This window comes from Myxocyprinus asiaticus, chromosome 30 (assembly GCF_019703515.2).
Source record: "Myxocyprinus asiaticus isolate MX2 ecotype Aquarium Trade chromosome 30, UBuf_Myxa_2, whole genome shotgun sequence".
Taxonomy (NCBI): domain Eukaryota; kingdom Metazoa; phylum Chordata; class Actinopteri; order Cypriniformes; family Catostomidae; genus Myxocyprinus; species Myxocyprinus asiaticus.
Window position 1 is genome coordinate 45053953 of NC_059373.1, and position 20648 is coordinate 45074600.

The 20648-nt window shown below is 40.4% G+C and overlaps 1 protein-coding gene across 1 annotated transcript in view; it reads left to right on the forward strand.

The window, feature by feature from the left end:
- LOC127421071 (NEDD8-conjugating enzyme Ubc12) overlaps positions 1-20648 on the forward strand; it is a 162884-nt gene that overhangs the window by 80766 nt on the left and 61470 nt on the right. The window contains exon 2 of the mRNA XM_051663809.1: positions 11568-11662. Coding sequence (XP_051519769.1) covers positions 11568-11662 — 95 coding nt within the window. The remainder of the gene's footprint in view (positions 1-11567; positions 11663-20648) is intronic.

Consider the following 20648-nt stretch of genomic DNA (forward strand, 5'->3'; position numbering starts at 1 on the left):
CTGCAGATATGAAAGGCCCAATCTCACACCCCACACCCACTCTGACCTTCACTTCACACAAACACCAACACCTCCTGCAACCCCCCTCCTGCTACTCAACCTGCACTTAAGATCTGTGAAGATGATGTAAGCCGCGTCTTTCGGAAACAAAAGATGAGGAAGGCTTCAGGCCCTGATGGCGTCTCACCAGCATGTCTTCCATCCTGTGCTAACTAGCTGGCCCCCATCTTCACACAGATCTTCAATAGATCACTGGAGCAGTGTGAAGTCCCATGCTGCTTCAAACGCTCAATCATTGTTCCTATCCCAAAGAAACCAAAAATCACATTTCCAAAAATCACGCCCTGACGTCTGTGGTCATGAAATCATTTGAGAGACTGGTGTTGGCCCACCTGAAGGACATCACTGGACCCTTTCTAGATCCCCTTCAATATGCTTATTGAGCAAACAGGTCTGTGGATGATGCAGTCAACATAGGACTGCATCATATCCTGCAACATCTGGACAGACCAGGGACATATGCAAGGATCCTTTTTTTGGACTTCAGTTCAGCTTTTAACACCATCATCCCAGCTATACTCCAGAATAAATTACACCAACTCTCTGTTCCCATGTCTATCTGCCAGTGGATTACCAGCTTTCTGACGGACAGGCAGCAGCTTGTGAGACAGGGGAAACTCACTTCTAGCACCTGTACAATCAGCACTGGTGCCCCCCAGGGATGTGTGCACTCCCCTCTACTCTCTCCCTCTACACCAATGACTGCATAGCCAAGGACCCCTCTGTCAAGCTCCTTAAGTTTGCAGATGACACCACTGTCATCGGCCTCATCCGAGATGATGATGGGTCTGCATACAGAAGGGAGGTTAAACAGCTGGCTGTCTGGTGCAGTCAAAACAACCTTGAGCTGAACACGCTCAAAACGGTGGAGATGATTGTGGACTTTAGGAGAAACACCCCAACACTGACCCCCCTCACCATTCTAAACAGCACTGTGACAGCAGTGGAGTCATTCAGGTTCCTGGGCACTACCATCTCACAGGACCTGAAGTGGGAGACCCATTGTTAAAAAGGCCCAGCAGAGGTTGTACTTCCTTCGCCAGCTGAGGAAATTCAACCTGCCTCAGGCGCTGCTGATACAGTTTTACTCAACAGTCACTGAGTCTGTCCTCTGCACTTCAGTAACTGTCTGGTTTGGTTCAGCTACGAAATCAGACATCAGAAGACTGTTCGGACTGCTGAGAGGATTATTGGTTGCCCCCCCCCCGCCCCCCACCCCCCTTTCAAGAACTATACACTTCCAGAGTGAGGAAAAAGGCTCGAAAAATCACTCTGGACCCCACTCACCCTGCCCATTATCTTTTTGAACTGTTGCCTTCTGTCTGACGCTTCAGAGCTCTGAGCACCAGAACCGTCAGGCACAGGAACAGTTTTTTCCCTCAGGCTATCCATCTCATAAACAGCTAAATTGCCCCATTGAGCAATAACTATGTGCAATACACAGTTTAGTCTTTTTTATATTTATCCAACACAACCAACCTCTTCTGCCATTTCATTCCTCTGAAGATAAAAAAACAACAAAAAACCTTTGCACTGTACATAACAGATTTGTATTTGCACTGTACATAACAGATTTGTATTTACACTGTACATAACAGATTGTATTAGATTTGCACTAACCATGTGTATGTATGTATGTGTGTGTCTGTACATATGTGTATAATTTGTTTATTTTTTATTATTATATATGCCTTGCTGCTGTTTTTGTATTGTTTTTGTATTGTTTTTGTATTGTTGTACACTGGAAGCTCCTGTCACCAAGACAAATTCCTTGTATGTGTAAGCATACTTGGCAATAAAGCTGATTCTGATTCTGATTACCAAGTGTAAATCCTGGACCATTCTGTATATGCCATTCTTTTTCTTTACTGCCAAAAGAGTACTAGAGACTGGGGAATGTGTACACAAAGAAATGGCGCCTGTGTCCCAGAGAGAATCAGTGATCTCTGTCAGGCCTTTTTCTGCTTCTTAAGAAAACGGGTGTTGAGCTCTATATGGACTATGCTTTGATTTTGGAACCATCTGCAGGGGTTGTGCATTTTTCATGCACCCGAAATCGTATGAGTCTTTAGCCCACAGACCTTGGGGTATGTCGTCCAAAAACGAAAGTACATTGTTATTGCTGTCTGTTACTTCTGAACTATCATCTTTTTTCTCTTTTCTGGAATGAATAACGGTAGCCATCATAAAATTTGGAATACGAGTAACTTGAAGTGAGGGTGAAAAATACATTTCACCTCTTTTTTTCCCCCCCAAACTCTACATGCTAAAACCTTCTGTATAAAACTTCCCATGTTTTTTCATTCTCCTCCCTTTTTTGCTAGAGAAATATGGGGCATGTCTTCCTTGAAAAAGTCTTGTTGATTTGAAAGCTGTACAGCAATACCTATGTATTTAACCCCCAGAAATATATCTCCTAAAATCAAACATTCACTGATAGGCCCAGGGAACCAACATTTTTCATACAAGTCTGGGTCCATGTGGGAGAATAGACTGGTACAATGCAATAATTCTGGTAACTCCCAATCAGTTAAATGCAATGTTGCATACAGCTGTTGATGAACATTGGGTTCAGTTATATTTCACATATAAAAACAGCTGGAAATGATCTGTAGCGAGTAAAGGCCAATTTCAGTGCTTGTAATTTGCAAGCCGTGGTCTGAGCAATCAATTTGAATATTCAGTCATCCTAACAGATCTCTGCCCATTAGATTTACTGGACAGTGCTCTGACAGGAGGAGCCTGTGTTTGAGTGATTTACTTTCCCGATTTTGCAACTATTTGGTTCAGAAAAATATTCAGTGAGTGGGAGACCAGAGGCACCTATGGTTATGATCGAATCTGAGCTGGGTTTAAATGGCAAAGAGCATTTTGACAACACTGAACAGGTGGCACCAGTATTGACAAGAAACATAATATTTTTACCACAAAAAGAAAGCTCAATGTATGGGTCATTTTTCAAGTCATGGGTCAGTTTTGGAACTTGAATTATACATTTTTCATTTTCATATTGTTTACCAGTCCACTTCCCCTCCTCATCTTATTTTTGTTTTCGGATTATTCACTGAGAATCTTGGGAGATTATATTCATGAACTTCCTGATTATCATCAGCTGCATTGTTCTGTGGATAACTTATAGCAAAATGGCCATATTGGCCGCAAATAAAACAGGCGCTTAGGGCGCCCTTACCTCTGCCTCGGCCTCCGCATTGTCCTCATCCCTGCCCTCCACGTCCAACGCGCCCCCCCGGCCGTTAAACTGTCCCCCTTGATAATAGTTCAACTGTGACATCTGAAGTGAATTCTGAGTCTTAGACTGTTTGTTCAGCGTGTTTGGCATGGTCAGTCCTATGCAACTGCTTTTTGCCATGTCAGCGATCTTTTTGTCTAGTCCTTTGTCACAGGAAATTCTGTTCTTATACGATCCATGAGTAGGTGGGGCAGTGGTTAGGGTGTCGTTCACCTCATGGATCCCATGGGTATGTTGGATCATTACAAAGATGTTCCCATTTCAGTCCGAAAACACGAGCTATCTTTTTAATCAATTCTGGGTTGGTCAATTTGACCATGTCATCTAGAGTCTCTAAGTCCCGGATACATTGTTCGATGTTGGTTTTTGGGCTTGTAATATCCTTAATTATGGAGTCCAATTCAGACAGCTCAAGTAGACAGTTTGAAGCTGAAAGCTTGTAGCCACAACACATGAGCAACATTGACTATGCATCATTCAAAAAGGCAACCCTCTGGCGAATCACCCGTTTTCAAAATAAAGAAACCGAGAACAGTCTGCAAGCATAAAGGGAAAGTGACGGAGCCTGTAATAAAACATAAAACAACATCGGCTTGTCTTTTTCAGAGGTGGCGACAACTCTGAGATCTGAAAGGATTTAAAACCAACCCAGAGATGGAGTTTTTCTCGCTCGACAGGTAAGATATTTTATTGGACCAATAGTTAGCCAGGTACTTGCTTAGCGCCGTAGTTCGTTAGATAACTTTAGCCACTCTAATGGGGCATTTTATTATGGATTGTGGTACTGCAGTACTAGATTTAATTTTTGAGGAAGGACAATGGGACATTTTTTTACTTTATGCTGGTAAAAATGCAGTCTCTAAACCAGTTACTTCCTTAGTCTATTTGCCTGGTAGCTAAGTTGTAATAGTTTCCACTGTTTGATTTTGGCAATTGATATGTCTAATGTCATCGTTGCCTAACTTTTGGAACGTTATTTATTTTAAAACAATAGTTTTCAGTGAGTCAAAACAACAGCAGAAGAAATGCTACTTACTTGCTAATAAGACATATTTTTCGGATTTCCATCTTATTCTTCCTTTCGTTATTTTTTTTTAAATTTTTTTTTTAAATTATTTTTTGAGGGAAGGGGGCGAGGTTTGTTATCGTTAGTAACATTCACTCTGATAAGTTGATCACCTGTAACCATGTTACACTGGTACTCCCCAAACCATCAGATTCATTTGTGCAGAAGAGCAGAGCCAAAGCCCAGCTCACATAATTACCAAAAGAGTGTTCCTGCGCAAGTAACTTGCAGTGCTGTTCTTCAACCGCTAGAGGGCCAAAAGTAACATAGTGTAGCTTTAATATGAAACTGCAAAAAAAAAATACTTTTACTGTTACTTTGCACTGTGCAAACATGTGTCTTAGATGAGAAGCATATTTAGTATGTATTAAGTGGCAAGCGCAAGATGAATACAACCTTCTACGGACACACTGGAGAGAATCTCCATTGGCTAGTAAATTTTAGTTTTTGCTCACCAGAATTTTGACGACATGTAGGCCTAAGCATAATGCAACTGAAAACTGAAAAAGATATTTAGCAAACCGAGAATGGGGCATCTTCACATATACAGTGGCAAGAAAAAGATTTTCTTTACGATAAGATACACACCGTGACGCATACAGTATAGTATGATTCAGTACATCGTGAGCCATCTTATAATCTAGCTGCAGCAAATGCGTGCGAGACAAGTGTCTCCGCACAAGGGGGTTTATCAGCCGGGAGAAGTTTGAAACTCTGTCGCTCTGTTTTTCACACGACCCATAAGTGACTCTGACCGCACAGAGAAATGCCAGTTTCGGAGTTAGTGCTTATTTCCACAACCGCTTCCTTATTATTCAAACTTTAATAAAGGATACATTTAAAGGAAGAGTCACGTGACGCCATGCGAGGTTCAGACGTGTGAACGGTGAGCTCTGTGCAGTTTGCTAGTTTTGCTAGTTTTTGTGTCATAAACCAGTGAGATTCGATACACCCTGATCCATAACTGTTCTAGGAAGACAATATGTCAAAGAATTCAAAATCCTCGGGCTCTGGAGACATTAAAAGACACTTAAGTGCTCAAGCTGATTCCCCTCCGGAGGCCTCGAGCCAGGGAGTCAATTTGGCCAGAGAGGTGAAACTAATTCGGCGAGAATTGCTGAACATATCGGCAATGCTGACGAAGGTTGTTGCTGACGGAGGATCTTACTGCAGTACGTTGATCGATCACGGCCATGGAGACGAAATTCACTGAGGTGGTTACAAGAGTGGGGGATGTCAAGAAATGGATAGTTTATCTGGAGTCATCGGAGAGGGAATTAGCTGCCAATCCGCTAGCGACCAAGGTGGATTTGGAGTGCGTCTGGGAGAAGTTGGAGGATATGGAGAATCATAACTGGTGGAATAACGTCCAAATTGTTGGAATTCCTGAGGGAGCGGAGGGTCAGAATATGGTGGAATTCCTGGACAGGCTCTTTCCGAATCTGCTTGACATAACAGGACATAAGCTGGAAATTGAACGAGCTCACAGGATCGTCGCTCAGCAATCTGCTAAGGGAGACAGGCCCCGATCATCCAATAAAGATCTTGTGTTATGTGAGGCAAGGAGTAAAGGAAGGCTTTCTTGGAGAACCACAGTATTTTCTTGTTCCCAGACTTTGCGAATTTGACGAGAGAAATGTGATTGATTCAAGGAATGCAAGAAACTCTTACATCAACGGAAGATCGCTTTTGCACTGATGTTCCCGGCCAAATTGAGAATAGATGCTAAGGATGGCCGTAAAGTATTTACATGTCCCCAGCAAGCAATGTCCTTCATAAAGTCAATGACTAAGTTATTTTGTGGTTCTCATGTTGCAGCCAAGTGTACCGACTCACTGAACATCCACTTGATCGTCTGAGGAAGCTGAGCGCCTTTTTTGTTTCTTTTTGTGCTGGTTCCGCCTAGCGGCTGGAATTTTTGTGTAGCAGCACTCCTTTGGGACAGTGTTGTGTTGGAGTTTGTTTTGTGGAGTATTTCTTGCAGGACATTGGAGTGATTGGGTAATTTGATGCGCTCATGTTGCAGTTGAATGGGTCGGCTCACTGAACATTTGTTTGACTGTCCGAGGAAACTGAACAGCCTTTATTTAATTTTATTTTTTTAAATGTATTTATTTAATTTTATATTTTTGTGTTTGCTGGTACCACTAGAGGCTGGAGTTTGTTTTGTGGAGGAACACACCTTCGGGACAGTTATGTGGATGAATCTACACGTTCTTTGTGTTTATCCTGCCTATTGGCTGGAGTTTGTTTTATAGATTATCTTCTGTTGTGTAATTCTGTTTTACAAAATTTGAATAGAAACACCGGACTTGAGCAATCCGACCGCAAAGTTGTCGCGGGGGCTCTCGTAGGAGTACATGGACTGTTTGAGTTTAGAGGGATGGACGCCGGTTGGCGCTGGTGTGCGTGGGGTTAATGCACATGTTTTTCTTTTTTCTGTTTGTTTGGTTCGGGGGGAGGTTCGGGGTTTGATTGTGGCACTAATGTGGAATGTGGTCTTTATAATTTTATTTTTGACACCCAATTTATTTTTTCTAATATGTCAAAATGTCAAATGTTAGTGTGACTGGATTGTCTCTCCACATGGAATGTGAATGAGTTGGGGCACCCCATAAAAAGGAAAGTTATTTCTCTTCTTAAACGTAAGAAATATGATATAGTGTTTCTTCAAGAAATGCATCTTTTCCCGCAGGAAGCTGAAAAATTTGGGAAGATATGGGGTGGACATGTTTTCTTTAGTGCTGGCTCAAGTAAGAGCAGGGGAGTCATTACATTGATAAGTAAACATCTACAATTCAAATGTTTCTGACAGATTAAAGATAAATTAGGAAGAGTCATTATTGTTTCAGTACAAATTCAGGGGCAAAGGTTGATTTTGGCAAATATTTACGCACCTAACGCTGATGATCAGGGCTTTTTTATAGATCTTGAAGGGATGTTGCAAGCCGCTGGCACCCCTCATGATATAATATTGGGAGGAGACTTTAATCTTTTGATGGACTCAGTCCTTGAAGCAAAAGTGTGTAAGCCCCCTAGAGCGACAGTGACTCTTCACAGGATGTGTAAAAATCTTGGTCTTCAAGATATTTGGAGACTTTTAAACCCATCTGGTAGGGACTATAAATTTTTTCATCAGTCCATAAGATTTATTCTAGAATTTAGATGTCCCTCATTTCATCTGTTGTTGATTTGCTCAATTGGAAGCATTTTAGTCTCAGATCATGCCCTGGTTAGTTTAGAGGTGCTGCCACATATGGAGAAAAAGAAATCATATAGTTGGCACTTTAATGTATCCCTTTTGCAAAATCCTGAATTCCAACAAAAGTTAAAGGCTGATATCAAAGTTTTTATGGAGACCAACTGGTCCTCAGTATCCTCTGTGGGCCTGGCTTGGGAGCCACTCAAGGCAGTTCTTAGGGGTCAGATCATTCAGTATGCCTCATTCGCTAAAAAATCTAAAGCATGAGAACTTGTGGAGTTGGAAGGGAATATTAAAAGTGCCGAGGCAGAGCTGAAATGCCAAATGTTGTCTGATGGCCTCGATTGAAATACAGATATAGTACCATTTTGTCGCAGAAGGTGGAGTTTTGGTTATTCAGGGCAAGACAGTTAGACTTTGGGGGACAAGGCAGGGAAGCTTTTGGCTAGATATATAAAGCAGAGAGAGTCTTTTTCTACCATTCACTCAGTGAAATCTGCTGGTGGTAAAATATTTACCTCAGCCATTGATATTAATAATGCTTTTAATGAATTCTATCTTGATCTTTATAGTTCCACGTCTTCATCTACTGATGAAGATATTAGAAACTTTGTGGAACCATTAGAGCACCCTAAACTGACGACTGAGCAAAAAAATTATCTTGTTTATGAGATAATCTTGGAGGAGCTTGACGAGGTAATTAAGGCCTTACCTACAGGCAAGCCTCTGGGGCCAGATGGTTTTACCGCTGAATTTTTTAGATCTTATGCTACAGAACTGGCTCCACTTTTTTCTATACGGAATCATTAAAGAATGGAAGGCTTCCGTCAACCATGACACAGGCCCGGATCAGTTTGATTCTTAAAAAGGACAAAGATCCAAGCGAGTGTAAGAGTTACTGTCCAATTTCCCTGATCCAGCTAGATGTAAAAATATTGTCAAAAATTTTGGCCAACCAATTAAGTAAAGTTATGACACCTCTCATACATATAGATCAGGTGGGGTTTATTCGGGGCCACAGCTCATCTGATAATATTAGCCGTTTCATTAATATCATGTGGTCAGTGGCGAATGATCAGACTCCGGTTGCGGCCATCTCACTTGGCACCGAAAAGGCATTTGATATGGTAGAATGGGATTATCTTTTTAAGGTTTTGGTAATATACGGGTTCGGGAATACTTTTATTAGATGGATTAATTTACTTTATAGACACCCGTTAGCAGCGGTACAAACAAATGGATTAATTTATTATTTTACTCTGGATAGGGGCACCCGGCATTCTGTCTTGTCCTAGAACCATTAGCAGCTGCGATAAGGAAGGAAGATCATTTTCCAAGGGTGGTGGTGGGAGGTTTAGCGCATAAGCTTTTGCTTTATGCAGATGATATTTTATTATTCGTCTCTGACCCCACTAGATCTTTGCCTTGCCTCCACAGAATTATTAATTCCTTTTCTAAGTTCTCAGGATACAGAGTCAATTGGTCTAAATCCAAAGCTTTGTCTATGACAGCGTACTGCCCAGTAACGGCTTTTCAGCCGGGCACCTTCCAGTGGCCCAAACGGCATAGTATTTGGGCATTTTATTCCCAACAAATTTGTGTGATTTAGTTAGTTAGTTAATTTTTAACTCCTTGATAAAAAGTTTTTTGAGCGATGTGGGCAGGTGGGCTTCATTACATTTATCTATGATTGGGAAGGTTAATGTTATTAAAATGAATTTTATTCCAAAATTCAACTACCTGCAACAGTCTCTCCCTGCAGATGTCCCCCTCTCTTATTTAAAGCAATTTTATAGCATAGCAAAGTCCTTCATTTGGAATGGTAAACGTCCCAGATTACATTTCAATAAATTACATAGGCTGATTGAAAAAGGTGGGCTAGGCCTACCCAAGATTTTGTTTTATTATGCATGGCTCATTGGTCGCTTCCACCTGAAAGATCCCCTCCGTGGTTTTGTATTGAACAGGAAGTTCTTGCACCTATTTTGCCGCTGCAAAGCCTTTCTATTAAACTAACCGGAGAAGTTAAGTTACACCCCGTTATCTCGCATTTGCACTTGGTATGGACAAAAGTGTCCAGAGTGTTTAATTCAGACATTTATTTAAATGTTGCCTCGAGCATTTGGATGAACCCAAAATTACGTATTAATATGTCCCCTTTCTACTGGTCAGAGTGGATTGTGAGGGAGGTTAATACGCTTGGTGACCTATATAAGAGTTGAGTGTTGAGATCTTTTGAAAACCTGCTTCAACATTTTAGGATTCCCAGATTTCAGTTCTTCAGGTATTTACAGCTGCGTCACCTGCTCTGTAATATTTTGGGGGGTATCATACACCCCCCTAAAGCGGTAGATACTCTGGAAGTGTTGATTACTGCTTTTTGAAAAGTTCATCAGTGTATTAGTGTATTGCTAATTCACTTTATTACTCCCTGCTAATTCAGAGTTTGGGGGACGGGGCTTCAAGTTCTCTCAAAAGATTTAAATTTGGTATTGGAGAAGGGAGTGTGGGCTAGGATTCTAAAAAACGTCAAGTCTACATCTAGAGATGCAAGGGTGCGTCTGATGCAATTTATGATTTTGCATTGATTCTATTGGACCCCCTCTAGACTGTATAGGCTTGGTCTTAAAGACACACCCACCTGCTGGCGATAACGTCGGCTAATCGTTTCAGCCCTACCCTGTAGTACCCCCATTTTCACCTACAGTCACCAAAATTGGTACATATATTGATCTCATCAAGCCGGACAACTTTCATAATTTTAGTTATTAGCTCCGCCCAACAGGAAGTCGGCCATTTTGGATGTTTTGAAAATTGCAGTCTCTGAACTTTTAAATACTCCTCCTAGGGAATTCATGAGACTGTTACCACATTTAGACAACATAATGCCAAGACATTGAAGATGCTAAATTGTGAACAGATTTTTGAAATATCGAACTGTTTTGCCATTGCGAGGCATTAAATTAATGCTGAAAATGGGAAACAGGAAGTGTTTCATATCTTCTGTGTGCAATGTGAGATTTTGATCAAAATTGAGATGTATGTGTACTCTTGGGGCTAATCACATGGATGTGACTCTTTTGGGTAACGGTCATAGTGCCACCACCTGGCAGCAGGAAGTGTGGCTCTTACAACAGACTTTAAAATAGTCCTATTATATTTACCCAAATTGCTACAAAATTGTTTCGAATAATGTCAAATGCCAAATGCATGTGTCCACCTTGCATTGTTTTCTGAAAGCCACCGGGTGGAAATGGACCCAAGGTGCTTGGGCCCGTCATCGCTGCTTGCAGCTATAGTTTTATAATGCAAATAATTTTTTTAATCCACGCTGCAAACCGTCACATTTTTGTATCGTGATATATCATGGCACAACATATCTTTACATTCCTTATCTGGAGGGAAATTGTTCGATATACATTACACAATAAGTTTCTGGCTGTGTGAACTGGGCATAAGAGTAGGTATTATGTTGGGACTGTTCAAAAAGTACCAAAAAAAGGCCCATAAAAGTCCATATGAATCATGTGATCTTTTAAAATGATACAGTAGACTGATGTGATGAACAGACCAAAATTTAAGCTTTGTACTTGATCATAATTTTGGGAAGATTTCTCAGGACTCCGTAAAATCATGAAATAGCATTCACAACCCATTTTATTTCTTTAATGTGACTTATTTCTGAGTGAAACAATATTCAATGGGGAAAAATGAAGAGCGGGACTTTATCCATCAACAATTGGTTGTTTGTTCCCATTAATGAAATGTAATGGACTCCTGAAACACAGATGGCACCTGTTGGTTGAAAGTTTTGCAGCTTTGGTCATGTTAGCCTCCCCTTTTTTTTTTTAAGGAGTTACTTTAATTTTGTTTAACTTTAACATATTAAAATTTGACTTTAATATGCAGCTGTTTGTTAACAACATTAACAGCACGTTAACAGCATTTGAAATGTGTAACGGTAATTTTTCTGTATCTTTGTGTGTCAGATATCAACGAGCTAAACCTTCCAAAGACCTGTGAGATTGTTTTTCCTGACCAGGATGATCTACTCAACTTCAGACTAATCATCTCACCAGACGAGGTTTGATTTGAGTATTTTTTTCATTCATTCATTCATTCCTCTATGGTTGGTAATAGTAAGTTGCAAACCAACGTGATTTATGAAAACAGCAATAAAGTGAAGGCTGAGATATACTAAGGTGGTTTTCACACTAGGCACTTTTGCTACAGTCTGAATCCAAGTGGGATTGTTCCCGGCACTCCCCGACGCGCTGGTGTGGTTTGACTCGCGTATGATTCTGTCAAACCCCAATGCTTCTCCGTCATCAACTTGTGCAAGTTATTTTACTTCCGCAAGTGTATACAAACATGTTCGACTCATGCGCACATACGAGGACTGTCCATGTGTCAAGAAAATTGGGGCCGCATGCGGACAGTCTGTTCTGACTGTGCTGATGATAAAATTTGTGTCACGCTGTAACAGTTCAAGGACAGGCAAAGAGGCAGCGGGAACCGGCTGTACAGTCAACATAAACTTTAAAGTGCACCTATTATGATTTTTAAACGTGCCTAATTTTATTTTAAAGGTCTCATACAATAGATTTACATGCATCCAAGGTCAAAAAACACTTTAATTTGCTCATAATTTAAATTGCAGCATTACCTTTATTTCCCAGTGTCAAAACAACTCCTTCAATGATCCGTTCTAAAGGATTCATTCTAAACTCCTCCTTTCAGAGAGTCTACTCTGCTCTGATTGGTCAGATGTCCCAGTCTGTTGTGATTGGTCTACCGCTTACAGCGCGTGTCGGAAAGGAAACGCCCACTGCCATATCCGAGTTTCAGCTCCGTCTGAAAAAATGTCTGTTTTACCTTACCAGTTTGTGCACGAGTCCGACAATGATGCATCGGTAGATTAACCCGAACCACCATCGCAAGCACGATGAGAACAGGACGTTTCTCTGTGGTAAGTTTATATGTAGTTTGACAATAACGTGAGTTAGCCGGTTAGCTGAGGCTAACAGCCTGCACTGGCTGTACATGTAAACAGACCAGAGGTGGGTTTTTTGTTACCAAATTATGTAGGTTAGTACAGGAAGTAAGTCTGGAATTACTAATGACTCGTTTCAGGTGTTCAGAATCGGTTCTTTCTTTTGGGTGTCAATAACTCCATATTTCATGCACTTTGATTTTTGAAACTTTGCAGACTTTTTTACATTCACAAACAGCTATATAACACACTACATGAAAGGTAATATTTGAAAATCCATAATAGGTGCTCTTTAATGATATAAATTAACTTAAAACAAACATAAACACAGCCCCTTATCTCGCTCTCCCGCTGATCAGCTGTTTCAGCGTCAGCCGTTCTCCATCATGGCCCGGCCACGCCCTCCTCCTTGTCACACTCCCCTGCCCGATTCAGTCCGGGGCTCCACCGGTCTGACTAACTCTGGGGGGGGGGACGCTGCCCCTCTGGCTGTTCTGTCCGCCGGTGGTCCATTCCACCTCCTGCGTACCTGGGGCAGAGTCGAAGGGAAGCGTGGGGAAAGGGCGAGCGGAGACAGAGAGAGGAGAGAGTGAGAAGAACTTGCTCGCCGGCTCCTGGACGCACTGTTGCCCGGTACTCAACTGCTCCTCCGCCCTCTGGCAGATGCCAGCTCGGTCCTCCCCCGGCGAATAGCAGCGAGTCCTCTGGCCTCTGGGGGCTGGAACTGCTCCTCCCCTTCTCGGCAGACGGCCGTGGATCCTCTGGCTCCCGGTGGCCGGCAGCGAGCCCTTTGTCCCCAGGCAGACGGCTGTGGCTGCTCCCCTGGTGGATGGCAACAGCGAGGACTCCGCAACAGCACATCCTTCCTCCCTCCTGGGTTTCGGCACCACTGTAACAGTTCAAGGACAGGCAAGGAGGAGGTGGGAATCGGCTGTACGGTCAACATAAACTTTAATAATATAAATTAACTTAAAACAAATATAAACACAGACACACATGCAGCGCGGCCACGTGCGTCTCGAACCGGCATCTCCAGCCACCCCTTATGTCGCTCTCCCACTGATCAGCCGATTCAGCGCCGGCCGTGCTTCTTCAAGGCCCGGCCACGCCCTCATCCTCGTCACACGTATACAGTGCACATTCCAATCAGCAACGCTGACAGCTGAAGTATACTTTGTCCTTAATATTCAATGAAGTGTAATGTTTAGTATGTAAATCTAGCTAAATATGAGTCTCAACATCACAGTGCTTATAAAAAATGTGAACCCTCCGCATTTTATTGTGTCTGGTATGGACTATGATTTATGTAAAGGGATATTTCCCCCCAAAACGATAATTTGTATCATTCACTCTGTTGCACTTAGAGTATGTTGCTCCAAACTTTTCTTGCTTCTGTGGATCGCAAAAGTGAATAATGACTGAGGCAGTCATTTTCTTTTGTTTTCTATGTAAGTAAGTCATACAGGTTTGGAACAGCATGAGGGTAATTAAATGCTAGTTTTTAGGTGACAGGCAGGCACTCAGGCAGTCTCAAGCGCATCAAGCTAATTTCATGCCAAAACTAAACAAACAAATAAAACATTTTGCAAACAAACAAAATCTGCTTCGTCAAGAAAATCTTGACTTTCAAACAAATAGAAAGCGATTTGCAAATACAAAGGGGTATTTGAGAGAAAAAGAAGGGTAGTTGTACCACAGCTTAACAAACAATTGTACTGTGATTTACAAATATTAAAAATGAGTTCCATTTGAGCACACATCATATTTCACAAATAAATACAATCTATTCTACACTTGTGTCAGGTGACTAGAATTTTCTCAACCACAGTCTTGATTTTCTCCCAAATGTATCAATGCAGATTTTCTCACAAATGGGCTAAGCGATCCTCTTTCAGAGCAGTAGATAGCACAATGCTAGGGCTGGGTGTTTTTTTTTCTTTTTCTTTTTTTTTCTTTTTTTCTATTAATTCAAATTTGCATTTTGACATGATTTAAAAAAATAAAAATAAATAATTAATTGAGGAATCAAGGTTTTGCATAAACAAAATTGCAAACGCTATAGTTAGATACGTTGTGAATAAGGAAGAGAGAGAAAAAAATCACAGCACTTGTCTTAATGCCGCTCCCGATCTGATCAGCTGCACGTGTGTGGCACGCTCCAAATGAACAGGTTAACGACACAGAGGCTGATATAAAAGACTGCGGTAATATTCCCAGTATGATTGTACACAGTGTGATTGTAGCTCAACTTCATCCATCATGCGTGTATACACCGGCTTAAGACCATATCTGGCCTTGGCTTGCGCATGTTGATGAACGGTCTCCTTTTCTTTTTACCCATAAAAAAAGCATTACATTTACATTTACGCAGACGCTTTTATCCAAAGCGACTTACAGTGCACTTATTACAGGGACAGTCCCCCTGGAGCAACCTGGAGTTAAGTGCCTTGCTCAAGGACACAATGGTGGTGGCTGTGGGGATTGAACCGGCAACCTTCTGATTATCAGTTATGTGCTTTAGTCCACTACGCCACCACCACTCCATACGCATTAGTTACATGACATTTACAGGCGCTTAACTTCAAATCATACGGAGAGGCTATATATGGGAGAATCAAACATCCACCACAATTTTTGCCATGATGATTCAGATAGATCGCTAATTGTTGCTTTGTTCTGTGACACGTTTCAAGTGTACTGCATCTATAGTCAACATCTGGCAAGCGATCATTTTGACAAACTTTGCGTGTTGAATTGTAATGGTAAATTATTTCATATTGCTGCGCTGCTCAGCGTGAACCGCTAGAGGGCTTGTCTCTATCTGCAGGGGTTTATGAATATACACACAAATGGTTTGATATATAATGAGTACTTTCTAGATAAACTTGAGAATTTATAGATATTGATTTCTAGATAACTTTCTAGATAGACTTGGTTTAGATTAAATTAATATTATTAGATTTTTATTTATTTTACATTTACGCTATGTTGACAACTTCCTGTGTGGTGCCCTTTTTTGTGCATATTTAGCACACCTTTCATATAATGAAAAGAACTTGGATTTTTCTAACCAGGTTGCCTTGCATTTTAATAAAGAACATAATCATGTTGGAGTCCACTTAAAAGTTGTAAAAAAAAAATTATTGTGAACCATCCATAAGTTTGAAAAAAAAAAAAAATCAAGATTTATTTATTTTTATTTTTTGCCCAGCCCTACACTTAAACAACTTATTAAACACTAATTTTCTAGTAAAAAACATGATCATTTCTAGTAATGAGATGTTATGTCAACATTTTCTAGTAAAATGTATTTTCAAGACAAAAACAATGAGAAGTAATGAGATAAAAACAAGATAATTATTTTGTAAAAATGCCATCCTTTGTCATTTTATCTAGATGATTTTGATGTGACAATGAATTGACAGCTTATTTATGTGCTTCATTCACTGTTATGTCCATGGTACACTGCTGCTCAGTATGGAATAACCAGAAATTAAATCACCCTACACGAGTAGCATTTGTAATCATCAAAGCATAGTTAATTGAACTGATCTATTTATACTTTATCCTTTAAACAATAAAGACATTTTAATAGTTTTAAGTCTAAGGCTGGTGTTTGATAAGTCATTTAATAGGTTTGTGGCAGCACTGTGCCATCTACTGTTTTGAATCGCTCAGCTCATTTGTGAGAAAATTTGCATTGATGCATTTGCCAGAAAATCAAGACTGTGGTTGAGAAAATTGTGCCAAAAGTCATGTGACTCACAAGTGGTATGTATTTTTTCAATGATGGTGCAGAATTTGTAGAATAGATTGTATTTATTTGTGAAATATGATGTGTGCTCAAATGCAACTCATTTTTAATATTTGTAAAATACAGCACAATTGTTTAAGCCTGTGGTACACGACAACTACCCTTCATTTTCTCTCAAATACCCCTTTGTATTTGCAAATCGCTTTTTGTCCGTTTGAGAGTCGAGATTTTCTTGACGAAGTAAATTGTGTTTGTTTTCAAAACATTGAAAACATTGAAAGCCAGTCTAGTGGTGCAAGCCAAGCTTTTGTCCCTCTGAGGGGATTATTTTAACATCTCTGCACCTTGTTACGTTGTTTTGGGCTCATTTTGATATATGCCATTTAAAAAATAAACCATTTACCATATTCTGTTTATGTTTCGTGAAGTAAAAAACGAAAATGAGACCGAAGCATACAGTACATGTATGTTACTTGTGGCAATCATTTTCACTTATTATTTCATGAAACAAAAACAGAATATGGAAAATGACATATTGTTATTTACAGCAGAAGATTCTGAATAAAGCGAGTCTAGACTAGGGCTGCCACTGTCCAAAGATTTTCCTAGTTGACTATTAATCATTAATTTAAGCCATTAGTCGACTAGTTGTGATATTAATTTAATTACTTATATATATTTTGGGGGGCATCAGAAAATGGTTTGAGTTCCAGGGCTGAGAAAGTATGCTATAAGTAACTTTGCTAACACTGTTCTACATTACAGAGAAATACTAAACCTTAATAATGAGCCTTTAAAATATACATTTTACAAGCGCACGCACAAAGCGAACCGCAGCGACACCGGCAAAAGCAGTAATGATTCTGAATGTGTCAGAAAAACCAGCAAGGAGACTGTCTGAACATTTTGTTAATTTATAGAGAGAAATGCACATTAGAGTTGTGCCGACAGACGATGATCTCGGGGATCGACGATGGTCAGAGTAATAAACTGATGCCTTTGACGATTTCGATGATATTTGGCTCGTTTTCCCATTAATGTATTCAATTATTATTATTAGGCTATTATTATTATCAAATTAATATTAAAAATAATTTGCCCATAGACACACAGACACATGCTTGAAGAAATACACTTTATTATAAAAAAAAAATATTCTCCCCAATTTGGAATGCCCAGTTCCCAATGCACTCTAAGTCCTCGTGGTGGTGTACCTCAATCCGGGTGGTGGAGGACGAATCTCAGTTGCCTCCGCGTCTGAGACCGTCAGTCTTATCACGTGGCTTGTTAAGCGCGTTACCGCTGAGACATAGCGCGTGTGGAGGCTTCACGCTATTCTCCACGGCATCTACGCACAACTCACCACGTGTCCCACCGAGAGCGAGAACCACATTATAACGACCATGAGGAGGTGACCCCATGTGACTCTACCCCCCCATAGCAACCGGGCCAGTTTGGTTGCTTAGGTGACCTGGCTGGAGTCACTCAGCATGCCCTGGATTCAAACTCGTGACTCCAGGGGTGGTAGTCAGCGTCTTTACTCGCTGAGCTACCCAGGTCCCTTACTTATTTATATTATTAAGAACAGATCACAGAAAAGCCATCTATACGCTGTTTGTACGGAGGCGTGCAGTCTCGTGGAACACGCGCATGTATCAGGTTCTCACTCTTTCTTTGTTTCTGTCTTCTGAATTATTTTTGCAAGAACAGTATCTTAAATGAGTGCTTTATTTCCACAGAGCAGTAGTTCATTGTGACCACAACTCATCTGCAGCCATCTGTAATTAAAACATAAAATAATACAAAAACACGTTCACCTCGAACCATGATTTATATTTCAGTGAATATTATCATGATTATAATTATTATTTTTACATTTATAATTGTTTTTATGTCTTCATTTGTGTAAGTAATTTTCCACCTGCATGTTTAGACGGATACTTGCCTGTCGGTAAATGGAAAGGTGCATATATATATATACCTATAACTATATTTTATCTTCGTTATTTTAATTGATTTTTCATTTCATTTGGAGTGCAATTTGAATTCAGAAATGTATTTGATTTAAGTTTTTCATTGAAGGAGGGAACAAAACAAATGTATTCACACATATGATGTATTTTCCCAGACAACAAAATACCCGACCGGTAGAGAATGCACAGATGAAGTAGGTTCTTTGCCAGAGTGATGTTGCCCTTCACAATTGTTTTAAAGCCATCTTTCAAAAAGTTGAATAACACATTTTAATTGCACTTAATTTTTTTCCAGTTTCATATGAATTTTTAATTAAAATAAATAAAAAATAAAGTTCAAAGTTTGAAATCAAGGTGTCTTGCTTTATTGTGTAGGCTTAACCCTGACCGTGCTTAACGAACGTTACCCCATAGTACCACCTAGCATCCAACCAGCAGTAATACTGGTGTTCGTCGGTTTCCTGTGGAGTTTTTTTTCCTGCGACCAACCGACCAATCAGAACTTGGTCGACCAAGACTCTTCTCATTGACTAACGTTTGGTCGACTATTAGGGGGCAGCCCTAGTCTAGACACAGCATAACATGGTGCATATATTTTGAAATAATCCTCAAAACATTAGTTTTAGAGTGAAACTAATGTACTTGTTGTATTTTATGAGTTGAGTCTTTTCCAATGCAGTGACTCCTGTTGCTGCTGGCGCCTAGCTCAAGTCTGTGTTTGTAGCCTGCTAGCTTTTTTAGCATCGCTTATCTATCTGTTTTCAGCTTTTAATCCTTAACATCTACCATTTTTCAGAACGCATTGGGTTTCCCCCCGCATTATTCTCTTATCGATTCAACTGCGTGCATTTTCCACATGCATCTGCTTTCTATTTTTATTGCGATTAAACTGCACGCATTTTACAGCGCGCACCCCTTTTTCTCCTCTCTGTTACACGGATTATTGCATCGATCTCAAAGCACCACTTATCAAGAACAACCATAACAGCAAACAATTACATGAGGGATTCTCATCGATCTCAATCCCTCACCGCTCAGGAACAACCAACAACAACAAACAATTGCGGTAAGTCATGGCATCTGCTCATGTTATTTCTTCCTGCATTGCATGTCACATTTACTATAGATTCTTCCGTCGGCATTGAGGGATTCACATGTGATAAATGTAAGGAATTAGTCAGGCTGACGGAGAAGGTTAATGAGTTAGAGACACGCATCCGAATGCTATTGGAGGTCAGTGAGAAAGAGAAGCTGGTAGATACTGTTTTGGATGTGGGTAGTACAACGAGCAACACACACACTTTGATGTCTCGGCAGCATACTCGCTCAGCAAAGCGACACCACTCTCCCGTTCCTTTTAGGGTTTCCAATCAATTCTCCCCACTCAGTGATGCACCCACTGAGAATCATGTTGAAAGAGCCCTAATAATTGGTGATTCTATTGTAAGGAATCTGACATCAGATCAAATTTACAAGTGCTGGCAAATGCTAAACATAGATTTTCTAAAATTGTTATTCATGTCGGCACAAATGATGTCTGGCTTCGCCAGTCGGAGATCACTAGAGATAATGTTAAGAGGTGTGTGAACTGGCAAAAACAATGTCAGACACTGTAATATGCTCTGGCCCCCTCCCTGCTCGTTGTGGGGACAAGGTTTATAGTAGATTCGTATCACTGAATTGCTGGATGTCTGAGTGGTATCCGGAGAATAGCATAGGATTTATAGACAACTGGAAGAGTTTTTGGGGTAGACCTGACCTGCTAAAGAAAGATGGACTCCATCCCTTCAGGGAAGGTGCTGCTCTCCTCTCTAGTAATTTGGCTCATAGTCTTAATAATGATAGTATTTGACTAACTGGGGCCCTGGTCAGGAAGCAGACAAACTGGTTAATCCGAATGTCTGCTAGCTGCCTTGAGACATCACACATATCTCATAAACTACAACACATAGAGACTGAATCACCTAGATATCATATAGAGACTGTGTCTGTTCCCCGATCTACACAAAACTCTCACTAAATCATTTATAATTTTTTTTATTAAGGTCAAACTTGGAAAAAAAATAAATAAATTAAAGATAAACATCATATGAAGATAGGGCTGCTAAACATTAGACCTCTTTCTACCAAAGCACTAATTGTAAATGAAATTATTACAGATCATAGTTTGGATGCGCTCTGTTTGACTGAAACCTGGCTTCAACCAGATGAATATATTAGTTTAAATGAATCTACTCCCCCAGGTTATTGTTATAAACATGAGCCTCATCTGAAGGGTTGAGGAGGAGGTGTTGCTACAATTTACAGGGAAGTTTTTGGTGTTACTCAGTGGACAGGATATAAGTTTAAA